Genomic DNA, 17,716 nt, shown 5'->3' with positions numbered 1-17,716 from the left:
GAAATCATAAAAAATACGATAACAAACTATATATACTAATATACATATAAATGAAAATGTATCGCATTAAGTTAACATCACTTTAATATAAAAATGCACAGAAATTAATGCATTTTATGTCCAAACAGAATAATTAATTTCGATAACTATTAATGTAATTATTTTTAATATTTTTTCCAAAAAAAATTATTTTAATTTCCGTTGGTTAAAATTGATATTTTATATATTTATTATATAATTAATTGTTAAGTACCCTTTTAAATCAATTTTGTACTTAGTTGTTTTTCATGATAATTTTTTTATCAACTTTTTATTAAATCAGTTTTAATAAGTGTGTTATTTTTTACATTTAATATATAAAATTATTTTTACATAAATAAATACATTCAAACTAAAACTTTATGATTGAAAAATTTTAAGTAACTAAAACGTAGCATATTATATAATACAGTATTAAAGGTACCTAATATAATTAAATTTCTACATATATATATTTAACATTTCTTGGAGTAAATTTATATTTGACATAATGGAGTATCACCATAGGCTAAACATTAACTTCTTATTTTTAATTAAAATTTTGTCACTTACAATTATAGTATGGATGTGTTACTTTCACAACGAGGTATAAAAAATTATATTAAATAAATTCATATTTTTCTATTTTTTTTCCAAATAAAATACAGGAAAAAAAAAAAAATTTAAATCTTCTATATTATATTTTTTTTAAAAATAATTACAAATGATTTTTAGCCTTGCTATAGAAAAGCAATGAATAGAATAAACAAACAACAAGATAGAGTTGATTTAAGGAATAAAAGGCTATTATCAATATATACATATGATGAAGAAAATTTAACAGAATCAAATGATAGTATAATGTCTAATATGAACCATGAAGGTTTAAAATGTGAAAAAGAATGCGGAATAAAATGTAATAGAAGAAGTCGTAAACCTAATATTTTTAAAAGAATAGACCAACATTTTGAAAAAAAAATTTTTTCTGCTTTTAATGAAATGACTAATTTAGAAGCTGAAACAAAACCTGATCCTGCTAAGATAAAAAAAAAGATAATAAAGACTGTTCTTAAAGTGCTCAAACCACAATTAATACTTCTATTACTTTCAACCATTTTAATATTGTTTTCAAGTTCACTTCCAACAACATTTGAAAAGTCGGGTGTCATACTGATGATAATCAGTTTAGTTGGATGTTTTTACGTTCTTGCAAAAGCTTTTAAATATGCATGGACAGATATATCAAGCTATTTAAATGAAATAAATACATAATTGTCTTTTTTAATTTAATATTAATGTATACCTTCAGAGTCGGTAATATATATATTGAGGCTATCAAGTAATTACAAAATAGTTTCGTATATTTTTAATTTATAACAAATTCGCTAGAGAAATGTAAATGGACTTATGAACTACCGAAACGATTTTCCATCCTAATTTTATTCTTTTTTTCTAGCACAATAAAGTGTTCCTTTTGTGTTTTAATGTATACTTTAAGATAATATATTAATATCAGTTAGTATGCGTAAATATATATTGTTTATACTTTTGCGCAAGTACTAAGGTTTACATTAAACTTTTTCCAAAGGGATGCATTTACATTTTGAGCTTTCATTGTGTAATACATTACATATATATATATGAACAAAATTTAATATATACTATATATTTGATATATTGAGAATTTTCCTTTCAATAACCAGTTTTTGTTTTTGTCCGTTAAGCGCCGAGCTGTTTATTCACATTCTATATGCATTTTTTTAATTAATTACTTGATTTAATCAAGAGGCTGTGTAAGTAAATTTACATTATATATAAATATTGTATGATCGTGATTTAAATTTGCAACTGTACATTTTTTATATGTTATGCTTATTTTAGATATTTCCGATTTTGTGTCTTATTATTGCTAGTAAATATTTCTATCTATATTTAAATGAATACTTTTTTCATTAGGAAGAATATAATGTAAATTAAAAAATACATTCCATCTATAAATTAGTATCATTTAAGTGAAATATTTATTATTTATTATTTAATAAACATTTATTATTATGATAAAAGGGAATTCGATCTATATGTATTCATGAAGTTTTTATTTTGATTGTATTGTGTTTACGATACCTAATAATATTATTTAAGTATGAAAGTGTTATACATATATATTTGATATTAATGAAAAAAATGTAAAACATCTACTTTCGTGATGTAAGAATTATTTATTTGTCATTTTATAGACAGAACATACAATTGAACATCCATCGTACAATTATTATATAAACAACTACTCTCTCAAAAAATAATTAAATTGATGTTAATCCATTCTAAGAAAAAAAAAATTGTAACATTTCGGGTTAATCAAAAATTCTTTAGTCTGTAAATAAAATTTTCTCATTATATCCTATGTTGTGTAATAACGAATATTAAAGAAGATATTCTATTTTTCTGCAAAGAAATCGTAGTTCCTATTTTTTCTTATTAACAATAATATAACCATGCATTAAAAGGATAAATTATTAGCTTTATCCATATGTCTACCAAAAATATCACAAAAAAATACAATTTTCTATCCATATAGTAAGCACGATATGAGCAAAATGATGTAAATACAACTACAAATGTTTATTGTATTCCTGTTATAACGGACATAATTACTAAAGAAGTTTATTAATACATTATAAAAAAAGAGGGGTTCTTCCGAATATAAAAAGATATTTTTGAAATCATAAATATTATTTTTGCTATATATATATATATATATATATTTATTTATTTATGTATATATTTATTTATTCGTGCGTCTGGTAAATTATAATATAAAAAAAGGACAAATTTTGAAAGCATGTTCTTATATACTGGTAAAATTAACTATTTCTATCTTTTAGGATGGTATAATTACGGGGGTAACTCCCCATGAACAGCATGAAGTACTGAATAGTTGTAATATTGATATATCTGTATGCTAAAAATGCTATGTATATATTATTCCCGTTTCTGAAACACAAAATGGACTTGTAATATTCTACACATAACCTGTATAGAGTTTAACAATTTTATCTCAAAATCTAAAAAATGTAAAACATTCAGAAGGTCATTCATTGTTTACCTAATGGACATATTGTAAAATAATGAATTTGTTTAATAACAAAATCGGTTATGTTCATTTCTATTATATTCTTATTGGCCTTAACAAATTATAATATTAGGTTAATAACTAATTTGCAAATAACCATAATCCTTGTATATACTACATTGATCATAATTTTGAAAAATAATATAAAGAAGAAAATTTTCGGGATTATCTTAAAAATTATGATAAAATTAGTAAATTTAACGAGGATTTTTCTAGTTATAATTGCAAAAGCTGATCCGAATGTTTTAACAACACTGTTGATCTGTGCAGTGAAAGTGTAAAGAAATACTTCACTTCTTTTATTCATCCAACCTACAGTTGCATAAATAAAAGTCCAAAATGTTTTATGCACGAATAAAAATATATTCCGAATGATCTCAAATATAAACTTAAATGTGAATATATTTCTTGTAAACCATAATTTTTTATACTATTTTATAAAATTTACAATAACGACATTAACAAGGTATGCATCATTCCCTTCTCCATATTAAAGCATTGGGATTGTAAATTTATATAAGTCTTGTGATCTGACAATTTAATACAGTGTTAATAGTCAAAATAATGTTATATATTTATTAAATGGTAAGAATAAATAAATAGGAGAGAAATGTTATACGGAATATTCATTTAAACATGATTATTTTTAACACGCATAACCACAATCCTATCCGCTAATCAATATATAAATGAAAAATAACAAGCACATGCATTCAATCATTGCATGGGCCTATTTCAGCATGTGCATAATGTGTTCAATTGATTCGTCACTATTTCTATATACATCAAGCATAATATAAAATGGTAATTATTTTAATATTTTTTACAAAAAAGGGGGAAATCTTCAGGGTAAAAAGAAAAGAATAAATTTTTCAGCCTTTTGTGCAATACATTATTGCTATGTGAATGACAGCCATTAATTAATAGCTGTTTAGGTATTATATAATACATAGCTTATATATATATATTAATCTTCGTCCATATTTAAGCATTCTAATGAAGTAATTTTCATCTTCTTATATTTGTTATTCTGTTACATGTTGTACAATTTGACGCATGCACGCAGTACACATTCGGAAGCCTCAAATGCAATAATTAAGATGTGACATATTTCATGGTTGTAAGCACACGAACACATCTTCACTGTTATTTTTCCACCCTTTTTTTTTCTTCATTTCTCATATTTTTTATCTCACAATTGCTGAGTAAGTTATACGAAGTTTTATGTGCATTCATTACGTGAATTTTAGGGTAATTCTTTCATTACACACTGAAGTTTTGGGAATCATGCATAAGCATAGAATCCTTTATTAGCAATTTAAAATTTCATTTTGTCAACTGGTTCGACAAAAAGACACTATTTTATCATATATAAAACTAAATGTAAATAATACCAAAGATATTTTTCAAGTTTTATTTCCTTTAAATGTAATTAATTACCATTATTTCTTTCTAATTTAAATTTGTAGAGTTAACACTACAAAAAAATATCCATAAAATTAATAACATTCTAAAATTATTATTCTTTTATTTTTTTTTATTTTTCTTTATTTATTTTTTTATTTTTATTTTTTTTTTTTTTTTTTGTCTTTGAGGGATATTTTGTTTTACGCTAACTTATAAAAAAAACAAAAAAAAAATTAGCAAAACATAATGCAGATAAAATTTTCCCCATTTCAAATTAAAAAAAAATTAAAAAAATAAAAAATCTCCTAATATTTTTTATTATATACATAAAATATATAAATAGTGCATTATATTAATTTAAAATAATTTTTTTTTTTTTTTAAGCCATATATTTCACCAAGTTTGAGAAAAAAACATTGTAAATGTATTTTAGTGTAGTGTACATGTTTGAATATAATATACATGCATCTAGCATTTTTTTATTATTTTTTAAATGAATTATTTTACAACTTTATCAAATTATACTTTATCAATCACATATTGTATAATAATAGAAATATAATGTAATATTTTTTATTTTTATAAAACATAATTTGTAAGAAGAATATTTTAATTTTCATTTGTGATATTTATATGGAAATTTTTTTATCTATAATTAAATGTTTATAAGGTAAATTAATAAAATAAAATATATTTTTTTAGAAATTTTAGAAAATTAAAAAGTAAACAATGTAATTTTATAATTCTTTTTTCAGCTAAGTAAAATGTTTTTAAAAAAAACTTTTAAAAAGCTACAGAGCAACAATTAAAACATATATAGCACAGTTATACCATTAAGTTTTACGCAAGGCAAAAAGCATTATATAGTAAATAAATAATTGTTTAATTGCTATAATGATTTAAAAACGTTAAATTATCAATGAAAGAAAGGACAAACATTAAATTATACTTTTTTATTATTACTCTTACCATTACCTTTTTCATATCGACTTGGAAGCATTTAATTGATGTAAGATATAAACTTTAATTTGAATTATTTCTTAGCCTTATATGGATCCTTTACATTTTAATATGTAGAAGGAAATTTCTTTCATTTTGGAAATATATATATATATACATCTGTTTAAACTCCCCTCATTTGTCCTTTTTAGTCAACTAACGCTGATCATACATGGAACACAAATGTCTTCGTTCCAAAAAGCACATTACACACAATATTTGGTAGAACGTTAAATAGTGACACGGAAGAAGAAACTCAACAAAAATATCAAGCTCTAAAGGAAAGAATAATAAATTTATTAGGGGAAGATGATGACAACTTTAGAGAAAGATTTAATGCCCTGATGCATGATGGCGTTTTTAGAAAAGAATATAATGTGTTGATGAGTGAATGTAATCTTGAAAAGCTATCTACTGCACTAAAACGTTATGAAGATTTTGAAAAACGAGTAAACCCCTTCAAGAATAATAAAAGGTTTAAAAAATCTCGTAAGAATTTAAACAATAACCATCATCTTAATGGTCGATATGATGAATTTAAATATTACAATGATGATTATGAAGGAAGAAATCGTGCATTCTATTATGTGAATGATTTTAAAGTAAGACAGAAAGCAAGAAGGCCAAGATATTCGCAAGTGTTAAGAAAAGAGTATAGAGTAAAAAAAAATGAGCCAAGGATATTTACATATTTAAACAGATACATTTCAAGCATTAAGGCAAAAATGCCACGTCCGTATATAACTCCATATAATAATAATAAACATGTGTTTAGACGTAGTATTAAATATAGAAAATTTAAGTACTGTATGGATAATTTTAAAGCAATTCTTACAATATATTCTGTCAAATTGTTAAAACTGATTTTATACATATTGTACTATACATCTCAGGAAATCTTTGATATACTGTTTCCATAGGCATTATTACAATCCTTTATTTATTGTATGTTTAATTTTCCGAAAAATACAAATGATAAAACATATTAAACAAATTAAATAAAGATTCCAATACCTTTATCGATATTTAGCATCAAAATATTCATATTTACGTAATCATTTGAATTTTCCAAAATTTGTTTGGAATATGCATAAATATTATACCTTGAAAAAAAGAAAGAAAAAAAAAAAAAAAAAAAAAAAAAACATCCATCCCTTACATATTTTTGTTGTAACGGAGTTTTTTTTTTTTTTTTTTTTTTTTTATCTTTTTTCATTTAATCATGTAAAAATTGCTACGATATTTTTCTTGTTTTAATGATGATATATGACTGTGATATAATATGTTGTAATAATATGAAGTAAAACACATTTTTCAGTTGAATGAAAAAATGTAACCATTTTTGTTTTTATGTTTTAAAAACTTATTCAAGCTGTTAATTAATATTTATCAATGTTTCAAAAATAAATTAAAATTTGTCCTTTATTTTTTGTTTCTTTTTTCTTTTAGAAGTACTTATAGCGTTTGTAATATATATATATATATATATATATGATCTTCATTTGAAGCTTCTACGTAATCTCCCACACGCGCACCTTTTTTCCCGTACTAGTAATATTTCATTACTCACTATATATAACACATCTAATTCCTTTACCTTTTACAGACTACACAGATTCTTTCTAACATATACTGCTTTATAAATCATATTGATTTCCTATATTCTTCCTTTTACAGCGGAATCTAATATTTCTTAATAAGATCCTAGACATCCTACATCTCTCACGTAATATTAGACGCACACATATCCTTTCTTCTACGCTTCTGTATTAATGATCGTTATCAACTACAATAGTATAATAAAAGCTCATCATTTCTCAAGAATTTATTAAGAATTCATCTTTTCTAATGTTTATATTTAGTTGTCTCAGTAAATCTTATAATCAAAATTCTAATAATCATCGCTCTTTTTTTCACTATCAAAAAATTTATCTGGCTTTTCTCTCTCCATTTGGGATTACTCAATCAAAGGTATAAGGATTGTTGGGAGAATAAACGAATAAGAAAAATATTAAAAATATATTAAAGCATCGTAGCAACAAAAATTTAATGAAAGATAATAGTATAGGTGCTAGAAAAAATGATATATCTATTGTGAAATTTAGAAAATTTTTTATTTAATTGTGAGTCATGGAACCATATCATTAATCATTCAGGTCATCTTATCTACCAAATGACACATTCATTGCGTGTACTATAATATAAATAAATTAATTCCTATAACATCTCTGTATCTAAATATTTTGTAGACATCTTCTTGTGAGAAATAATAATTCGAATTTTGCGCCCAAGCCTTATTTTTTTTAGTGTGCACTTAAATTCGAACATTAAAGATGTGTCACAAATTATCTATAAGCCCATATTAGAATTATATGTGATACCACGAATTATTGAAAATTGTTTACTAATCTATGAATTAAAATTTTTACACAACCTCATTTCCATCACATATTTTCCCCAACTTTTTTTCAAGTTAATCTCAATTACAAGCAGATATCGCCTATGTGTACATTGTTAAAAATGTTATCTATGAAATAATGTATTCTTCGTACTTATTCCATTAATATTGATTATTTTATTATTTTTACTTTTATTTTATTTCATTTTTTTTGTTTTTTTTGTTTAATATGTATGGTATACTTGTGTTCTGTGATTTCATCCAATTCATTTGTGGGCTCATTCTGCACTTATGGTAGTTTAATACAGGCTGATGATATGTGTAAAATTGATTCTTTTAATGTAATTATTTGGTCATTTCAATTTTTTATGTAATACATATCATTACAGACATGTTTTCTATTCTTGTACTATTTGAATAATACAATTTAGATAATTACATTTTTGAAAAAAAAAATTCGCTTTCTATTTTCTTTTACAATAGTGGATAAACATTGAAACTCATGAATTGCTATAGTTCCTGTATATTTGATATATTAGCATTTTTTTAGGTTTTCATTCTCATAAATAATTAAATATTCTGAGTTTACTAAAAGTTTGTAGGGAAAGCAATGAGTGCTGATAACATCCTGTATGCTAATGCGTAAATGTTTTTTACAATTCTAAATAAAACAATATGTAATCCATTGTTATGCTAAAAAGTATAACATGCCATTTTATTAGACAACCCTTCCATCACTTCCAAACTGTGCTAAGTAATGAAAGCAGAATATTTATGTTTTTACTTTACCAATAAATTTTGCTTACATTTGATATTCTCTTTGTTCATAAAATTTATAATGTTGCACTATACAAATATATGTGTGATACTATATGTTAAATAAATCCAGGTAAAAACGGAATAGTCACACAAACATATTAATAATTTTATTAATTTACTCATTAATAATGTATTCTATATATTCATTTTAGTATTCATGCCACCGATATGTGAATGAAATATAACTTCTATATCATTAGGACAATTCATTATTACCATTTTATGAAATACAAAAAAACGTTTATATTTAAAAGTTTTCTATGCAAATAATAGAGTACAAAAAAAAAATATTTTCACAAAGCACAAGTTAAATAATGATTTAATGATTCATTTAATGTGTAATAAATGATTTCGCCTAAAATAAAAATAAAATGATTACTGCGCAAAATAATCATAAATTAAATGAAGACAAACACAACTCTTCGCCATGGTGTGTGAATTTTTAAATGGAAATTTAATATGTATACAACTAAAACAGATATTGATTTGGAAATGCTGGACTCACATATATAGGTCTTCAAAAGACGTGAACGCTCATTTCTTGAAAATAAAAAAAAATATAAAATTGTAATTGAAACATTTAGTGTATTCACCAGATAACAGTTATATCTTTAATCCAAATTAACAAATATTTTATGTTTTTTAGAAATATACATGGGACATTACTGTACACCTTATTAAAAGCCACCCAGTACCTTTTTAATACCCTTAATACATCCTTCTTATTATACGTATAACTGATGTAAAAGTAATTCCTCCTTCATTTACATGAATTTTGTTTTTTTTTTTTTTCCATCAAATAATGCATTATACCATATTGCTTCATAAGGATACCAAAAAATTGCACCCTTTTTTTTATTACTTGCAACAATCATAGGAAATAGAAAATACGTAGTGGAATAAGACATATATAAGAAAAACAAAATGTTACGAGTACTAAAATTAATTGTAGATGTAAAAGCTTATTTGAAACTAACTTAACTTCAAATATTGCAATTTTGCTTTTCCCCCCTTTTTTAATATCAATTTGAAATTCTAATAGACCAAACCTTCCGAAAACAAAAAATTATCTTATAAAGAACAGTTAATTTTTTTGCCCAAAGCAATTTATTGTTTATTAAGAAACACATAAATTTTGCTTGTAATAAATCATATGATCTCTTTTATTATCTTATAATAGTTTTTAAAATTTCCATGAAATGTTAGCAGTAAAAAGTATTTAACGAAATTTCCTGCAATCGAAAACGCCCAGTTATATAAGTTTGTATAAAATAAAACTATTTACATATTAAAATGAATAAAGCTTTATTGAACAGTATTAAAAAGAAAAAATATATATAATAATAAATAATTATGCTAAATTAAATAAAATCATTATGTTGTTAAATGTTTAATTTGTCTTAGATTAATATGTAATTTTTAAACCTAAGTTTAACTCTTATCGCACAAAAAAAAATATACAGATGCTTATAAATATAAATACGAAATATGAGTCAAACCTTTTTAATATAAATATTCACCAAAATACAAAATGGAAAAAAAATTATAACTATGTTAACATGTAGAAAAATTATATACATGAAAACAAATACAAATGCTAAAAATCACATGTTAAATATGTGTGAGTGTATTATATAGCCAATTTAAAATTATCAATTTTATTTGCAAGAATGTAACACTTAATTTTAGTAATGTTACGATAAAAAAATAGAATTAATCTTTTGCACCCAGCAAAAAGGGAAATTTTATATAAAAGCCAAAAAAAATTAATGTAAATTTTGCAATTACAAAATAATAAAATAAAATAACTCATTGTTATAATAAGTGAAATACGAATTAAAATAAAGGATTAATTTATACAAGTTAAATATATTTTATTATTTTATGTGAAAAATCATCATAGAAAATTCACAAATATTCTCAAAATTGTAATAATGGTATATGTGCAGAATTTTATTAAGCCATTATTTTTAGAAAGACATACATCTTAATTATCACTATTTACTCCATACTTTCTATTCTTCATATGTTTCACTTTCAGGTTTCTCTGCCTTCATTTTTTCATTAAAATGTTTTTCCGAATTCTTCCAAAATTCATCTCTTAAATTACAAATATCAGTTCTATATTTTTTAAGCATTTCTATACAAACAACGGGTGATTTTTCTTTTCTATTAAGATAATCATAAAGTGTACTACTGTAAGTACTCTGCAGTTTTTTTACTTTATTTTCATATTCATCGTATGCGTTTTTCAAAAGATTATTCCCGAATTCTGTGTTTAAACCATTTTTTTTTGCTATTTCTTTATTAAGCCTTGATAATTGCATTTTAAAAACATCACATTCATTTTTTTCCATCCTACAAATTTGCCACCATGTAGAAAGAAAATCTATTTTACAAACGTCTTCACTATATTCTAAATAATACAACATTATATCTAATTCATCTTCTCGTAATAGTTCTACATTATCTTGGCATTTTTCAAGCAAGTTACCAATATCAACTACTCTCCCATTTATAGTATCAGTCTTTTCATTAAAATCTTTTACTGTTATAGCTGTAATAGATGTAAGAACAGGTTTTCCAATACACAGATCACAAAGACCTCTACAAAAAAGAGACATACATTTATTTCCAGGTTTGTTTAGATTACTTAAGTTCCTTGAATATTTTTCCATGAACTCTAATTGTGAACATAACTTATTTCCCCAAGTGCAAATATTCTACGTGAGAAATGCGGAAATCATTTACAGAAAAATGTTTAAAATCCCCATTTTACAAAAAAGGAGAGGGGTCTAAAATAATAAAAAAAATTGTATTCTTTTCTAACATGTATATATGTACGATATTTAATGTCTTACTATTAAGAAAACGCAAATAATGACACCCAAGGTCATAACGAAACGTTTGGAAAGCAAATGGATTAGAAAATTGCAAGTAACATTCATATTTTCCTTATTGTGCCATAAATTATATACGTTTTCTCTAGCAATTATTGTATTTGGAACTGAAATTTTCTTCCTAGATAATAAAAATTTTTTTTTTTCATTCTCAATATTCATATTTAATTATTATGTTTTAACAAAAAAAAAAAAAAAAAAAAAGGTACTAAATTACATGCTAGGTCAAAATTATAAAAAACTGACATACCTTTTATGTTCTACATTAATCATAAACTAAAGAAAACTAAACAGATCAAATCAAAAAAAAAATAAAAATAAAATAATAAAAAAAATAATAAATTATATGATACTGTGAATCACAAATTATTTATGTGTAAAATCTAATTCAAATAAAACCACAAAGGTTTCGTTTTAGAATTATTAACATTGATCCAGACGCATTAACATAAATAATGAGGTTACAAGTAATTTTTATAATATATTTATTAATTTATACTATTTTTACCATTAATAAAATTAATATACTTTATATTGTTATATAAAAAAAGAAAAAAAAACATGCATCTATAAAAAATTTCTTGCTTATTTTACTAAAAAAAAATATAGAGCGGTTCCGCGGAAAAAAGGAAGACACGCTTTTAAAACAATTTTTTCTAAACTATATCTGGTTGTTCTTTATTATATTACATAGATAGATATTAATAATTCATGTCGGTAAATTAAATTCCTCTTAACTAAGAAAAAAAAAATATAATAAAGCAAAAGTTCTTTTAACTTTTTAGTTTATTTTTGAATAATGTTTTTATTTATATTTTTCTTCTTTTTTAAGAAAAAGCTATTCTTTAAACAATTTTTTCTAGGGGTTACTACCCCCTCAGCTTTTCATTTTAAGCACCACCCTATTTCCCCATATTTTTCTAAGGACAATGGTCAAAATTTACCATTCAACGTTCTATAAAAATTAAAAAGCATTATTTTGTGAAGAATTTCACAAAATTTGGAACATCTATTAATTAATTGAAAAAAAAACAAAATTACTCCTAATAAATAACCATAAAGTTTTTAGGATTTAGGATTTTTTTTTTTTTTTTTATTATAATGTGAAAAAAAAACATCAATAATAATTTTCAGAAAAAATTACATGAACAGCATGCTCCATAAGCATAATTTTTCTTTAGTAATCTCTTTTAAATTAATTGAGTAGTAATTGAAAAAAATTACATTATTAATTTTATGTCTTAATATATTTGCTTTTTATAAATGTTAATACTTAATTTAGAAAAAAAAAATAAAATAAAAATAATAATGGCATATGAAACATTACGCTAACATATAGAGTTAATTATAAAAATATAAAAACTGAAATAAATATTGAATAATGAATAATGAATATGTAAATTGGACCATTAAATTCAATGTAACTATGTACATGAATACGATGATTACTAGAAAAATTAATTTTTTGAAAACTATATATACACAATGGAAAAAGTTATTTTGTATATACATAACATATGTAACAGTAGTATTACTTTTCATACAAATACAATATACATAAATTAAAAGTAACATCCTTAAAAAAAAATTATTTGTTTTATAATATTTATAGGCAATGCGCCTTTTAAATATGGAAAAACATGACATAAAAAAAAAAAAAAAAAACTATTATAAAATAGACCTATACATGTATATGTATATTTATGCATATATATAAATATATACACATTCATATCATGAAAAGATCCATTTTGCTTTTCCTGAGGAATCCATGCTTTAATGTGTGAAAGTTTACATCTTAAAAGTATCAATGCATACCACAATAAATATGTAGCAATGCTATACACATTTTGCAAGCACAAAAAAATTTTAGCGTAGTTATAACTATTATATACCAAATTCACAATTTTCTATAAGGGTTAATACTTTTGTTTTTATGCTAACGCATTCGGATGAATAGCATTAATCCATTATGCTGTAAACCCGTTTCTTGATTTATATTTACTCCTTATAAGGAGAGAATTCCATTAAAAGAATATTATCATCCTCTTTTTCTCCACCTCCCCCCCTCTCTTCAATCCAAATTAATTATTGCTATTGTAATGCAATTTTACTATTTTAGCTAGAAAATAAAGAGCTATAATATGACGGAAATTACTAATTACAGCTGATATTACATAATAAAGAAACATTAAAAAAAATATGGGGGCCATTTTATTTAAAACAGGAGAGGAAAACAACTGTTGCTCTAATAGAAAATGTTTTAAATACCCTAGCATGGATGTATTATTATTATAATGAATTCTTTGTGCTGCTGGTTGCACTGGGTAATATACAGGTTGCAATCTTCTATCTTTTTCAGACCCATCACCTGGAACATAATATGACATTACTTCTGGACCTTGACGATTGGGCATGCCATGACTATTTCCATCTCTTATAACATAACTATCATGTCCTCTAATATCATCAGGACCATTGTAATAATGATGATCACGATAATTTCTTGGAGGGTGTTGATCATATCTTGGTTCTACGACCTCTGGTTTCATATCTCCTCTATTATCCTTATTATTATTACTACCTAACAAGTAATTTACAACCGTATTTTTTAACACATTTATTTCTGGTCCAAAAAGACCTCCCCCCTGAGATAAACACCTGTTCTTCGTTCTTTTATGTGATGTTTTCTCTCCATTGTAATAACCATTATCATTATCACTTGGGTTATTCAAAGTATCCTAAAGTTGGAAGAAGTAAAAAAGTTAGATAAAAAATATATTTTAAAGAGTTTTTTTTTTTTTTTCTTTCTTCTTTAATATGCATTATTATGAATGTGTGAATACAAATATTGTTTATTGAAAATGTAAAAAAAAATTATAAATATCTAAAAAAATTTTCAATATTTTTTCATTATTTTTATTAATACGTACGTTATTATTAAAACATTGTAATGTCCAAATCAAAAGAGTAACTACAAAAATATTCACGGAAATGTAGAATTTATTTCTTTTTCCTTTAGTACGACATTTCTTTATAGTTTCCATGTTTGAAATAATGTTTTAACTTTTTTTTTTTTTCTTTTTTCTTTTTTTTTCTTTCCTTTTAGATATCTTGTATCTCGTATTTTTATTTTATCACATTAAATTGCTAACATTTGAAACAGATGACTTGTTCTTTTATAACTTGGCGTATGTTTTTATATATTTATTCATTTGAATTATAGTAAAAACTAACTCTTTTTTAATATTTCTAACAACTAATAGAATACTTATTAAAGGGAGGAAACATCATATATATTGTACTACCATAAAAAAATAGCTTAAAAATATTGCATTAATTGTGCTATGGATTATTTTTATACAAACTGTGATAATCATTGAAATATATACATATGCAATAAATATTATGTATCTTATATATATTATCAGAATGAACTTAATTAACTGTAAATCTATGAAGAATTCTAATTATTTTAATATGTTCAATATATGTATATATATATATATAACACTTAATTGTCATTTCATTGTCATTTTCTTTCCAAAAACTAAATAAAAGCAATAGTAAAGTAAGTGCTATAATTCACAAAATTGTTAATTATTAATTAGTTTTATTAAACAAAATATTTATAAAATTTGTAAAGTACGTGTATATTTTTTTTTCATTTTAAATGAAGAAAAAGAAAACAAAAAAAAATGCAATATATGTTATTTATACCCTAATAAATATAAGCGATGAAGAAAAAAAAGGGGGGTATAAATTTTGTAAAATCATAATATTAATATATATACCTATTTTTTCCTCTTACTAAAATACTTGCTAGTTCATCCAATAATATAAATGACTTTTAATCAATCCATCAAGTCTTTGCCGTCATTCAGTTTTTATTCCGTTAAAATGATAACACGTCACTTGGCAATTTCTTCAAATATGCACAGCTCTCAAAAATAAAAATAATAATATCTAAAGCGGTAAAAACTTAGTAGAACCGAAATATCAAATATAATATACTTATCCCATATGTATATAAATATTTTTTTTTTTTTTTTTTTTTTTTTTTTTGCAACTTTAAATTTCGGTACCTAAAAATACAATAACTCAAAGATGAAGGTAACATTTTATGATATAATAAAAAATAATAAAATTATTTATGATGTGTCATGCATGATTTTCTGTTTCTACGAAGATTTTTTTTTTTTTTTTAAGGTACAAATCTAAAAACGTAATCATAAATTTTATTACTTTTCTGTCAATTACTAAAAAAATCACATTCTTCACTTATACAATGAATAAAAAATAATGCAGCAATGTTATGCGGTAATTTATAGAAGAAGCATTTTTAACACTTTTTCTTATATATCATATATATAAATAGATATGAAACCGTAGTACTAAATTTAATTGGTTGTACGTTGCAAAACATGCAAATTCTGTTATAGGAAAAACTATTTTTTTTTCGAAGTTATGGTTAACTAGTCTATTTGTTTTTTTTAAAAAATGTAAAATGCATTAAAAGACATATAATAAATTAATATTCACATAAGTATATCACAATTGGGGCATGCTCTTGGAAAAAGAAAAAAAGAAAAAATCGAAAACGTAAAAAGTTAAAAGTTAGCGTAGAAGTGTAAATTAAAATTAGAAGGGGTAAATATTATGACAAACGTTATAAAAAATATTTTTATTATAATAATTATAAAAATGTTTCAATTTTTCACTTTTTTACAAGAGTCAATTAACTTACATTGCTTAATACCATTTTTTATTACAAAAAAAGTGTAGTGAATGTCTAAAATCTTTCATCAGGTATGTGGCTAAATTATAAAATTTGTGAAATATATATACTTGTATATTTAAATTTTTTTTTTTTTTTACAAATGATTATTCTTTATGAATTTTGTTTTGTTTTTATTTTTTTATATATAAGGCTCGTACATCTCGATTAGTATTCTCATTTATCTTGTATTTCAGTATTTTTTTTGGTACAAGGGACCAATTTAGCATTAATTTAAGAAAAAGAATTTTTACATGTCGGCGGAAGATGTAGTAACATGAGGTGGGAAAGTGAAAAACCCCAATGATGTTGATTTTCTCTTCATTTCAAATTCCCTTTTTTTCTTTGCACTCATTTGAATAAAAGTATATATGAAAAGAAAATATTTTTTTTGTTTCAAATTAACTTTAATAATTCTGTGAAAGAAATTCAATATGTATTTTTTACCTAATACATATATGTACAGATAGCCTGGTCTTTTTTTGTGTCATTCTTTTGTGCAATGTAAAAAAAGAAAACAAATTAACAACAGTTCTTTCAAATTGTTTAAGGGAAAAATTATTCACACGTTTTTATACAACACTTACACTTTACAAGAAAGCAATTCTTTTTCAAAATAGGATACATGTTTATATATATGTGTGTAATGATTATATATACATTAAAGGAGTATTTTTTTTTTTTTTTTTTTTTCTGGAACGGTAGTTATACTACTTTTTTAGATATAGTTAAATTATTAATTCATTTCTCAATTCCTATTTACTAGGTTATCACTACATTTAAATCATGAATCACATAAATTGACGAAAGATAAAATTGAGTGTTCAACTTTTGAGTTCATAATAAATGCATTTGCTTACACATGTTATATGTGTAACATCTACAAGTCATTACATGGGCTTGAGACAAAATGCCCTTCTTCCAATTCAACATAGTAAAGAATAGAATGAGAACATATATGAATTTGCATTATCTATAAATTTGTTGTTAATCCTTCTTTACTAGTAATTAATATCATAATTTTTGCAAGAAAATAATGTCTTCTAATTTATAAATACTTGAACTTTATTACACTCGAAATGGGTATAAATAATTGTTACACGTGTATGCAAACACACCATTTTAAATTAATGTAAACGAAATCAATTCAGGCATAACAAAATGAACATGTGTATTAGAACAACTTAAAATTGATGCGTCTTAATAAAAATACTGCACTTTACTGCTACGACACACACCCTTATGGCTAATTTTTATTTGAACTT

The 17,716-nt window shown here is 23.3% G+C and overlaps 4 protein-coding genes across 4 annotated transcripts; 2 read left to right on the top strand and 2 right to left on the bottom strand.

Annotated features, from left to right (window-relative positions):
- Positions 1–529: 529 nt before the first annotated feature.
- PGO_083660 (Plasmodium exported protein, unknown function) lies at positions 530–1,290 on the top strand (the record flags this gene model as incomplete). The annotated part of the gene is made up of 2 exons (XM_028687588.1): positions 530–598; positions 754–1,290. The coding sequence occupies 2 exons, from the start codon at positions 530–532 to the stop codon at positions 1,288–1,290; spliced, it is 606 nt and encodes a 201-aa protein (XP_028543389.1).
- Positions 1,291–5,477: 4,187 nt separating this feature from the next.
- Positions 5,478–6,477, top strand: PGO_083650 (Plasmodium exported protein, unknown function; the record flags this gene model as incomplete). Its single annotated transcript, XM_028687587.1, has 2 exons — positions 5,478–5,567; positions 5,710–6,477. 2 exons carry the CDS (start codon positions 5,478–5,480, stop codon positions 6,475–6,477), a joined length of 858 nt encoding a protein of 285 aa, XP_028543388.1.
- A 4,312-nt stretch (positions 6,478–10,789) lies between these two features.
- Positions 10,790–11,836, bottom strand: PGO_083640 (Plasmodium exported protein, unknown function; the record flags this gene model as incomplete). The annotated part of the gene is made up of 2 exons (XM_028687586.1): positions 10,790–11,497; positions 11,648–11,836. 2 exons carry the CDS (start codon positions 11,834–11,836, stop codon positions 10,790–10,792), a joined length of 897 nt encoding a protein of 298 aa, XP_028543387.1.
- A 1,922-nt stretch (positions 11,837–13,758) lies between these two features.
- Positions 13,759–14,721, bottom strand: PGO_083630 (Plasmodium exported protein, unknown function; the record flags this gene model as incomplete). The annotated part of the gene is made up of 2 exons (XM_028687585.1): positions 13,759–14,415; positions 14,608–14,721. 2 exons carry the CDS (start codon positions 14,719–14,721, stop codon positions 13,759–13,761), a joined length of 771 nt encoding a protein of 256 aa, XP_028543386.1.
- Between the last annotated feature and the right edge of the window lie 2,995 nt (positions 14,722–17,716).

Source organism: Plasmodium gonderi (assembly GCF_002157705.1).
Source record: "Plasmodium gonderi DNA, contig: Chr08, whole genome shotgun sequence".
Taxonomy (NCBI): domain Eukaryota; phylum Apicomplexa; class Aconoidasida; order Haemosporida; family Plasmodiidae; genus Plasmodium; species Plasmodium gonderi.
This window is presented reverse-complemented; position numbering and strand designations above follow the sequence as displayed.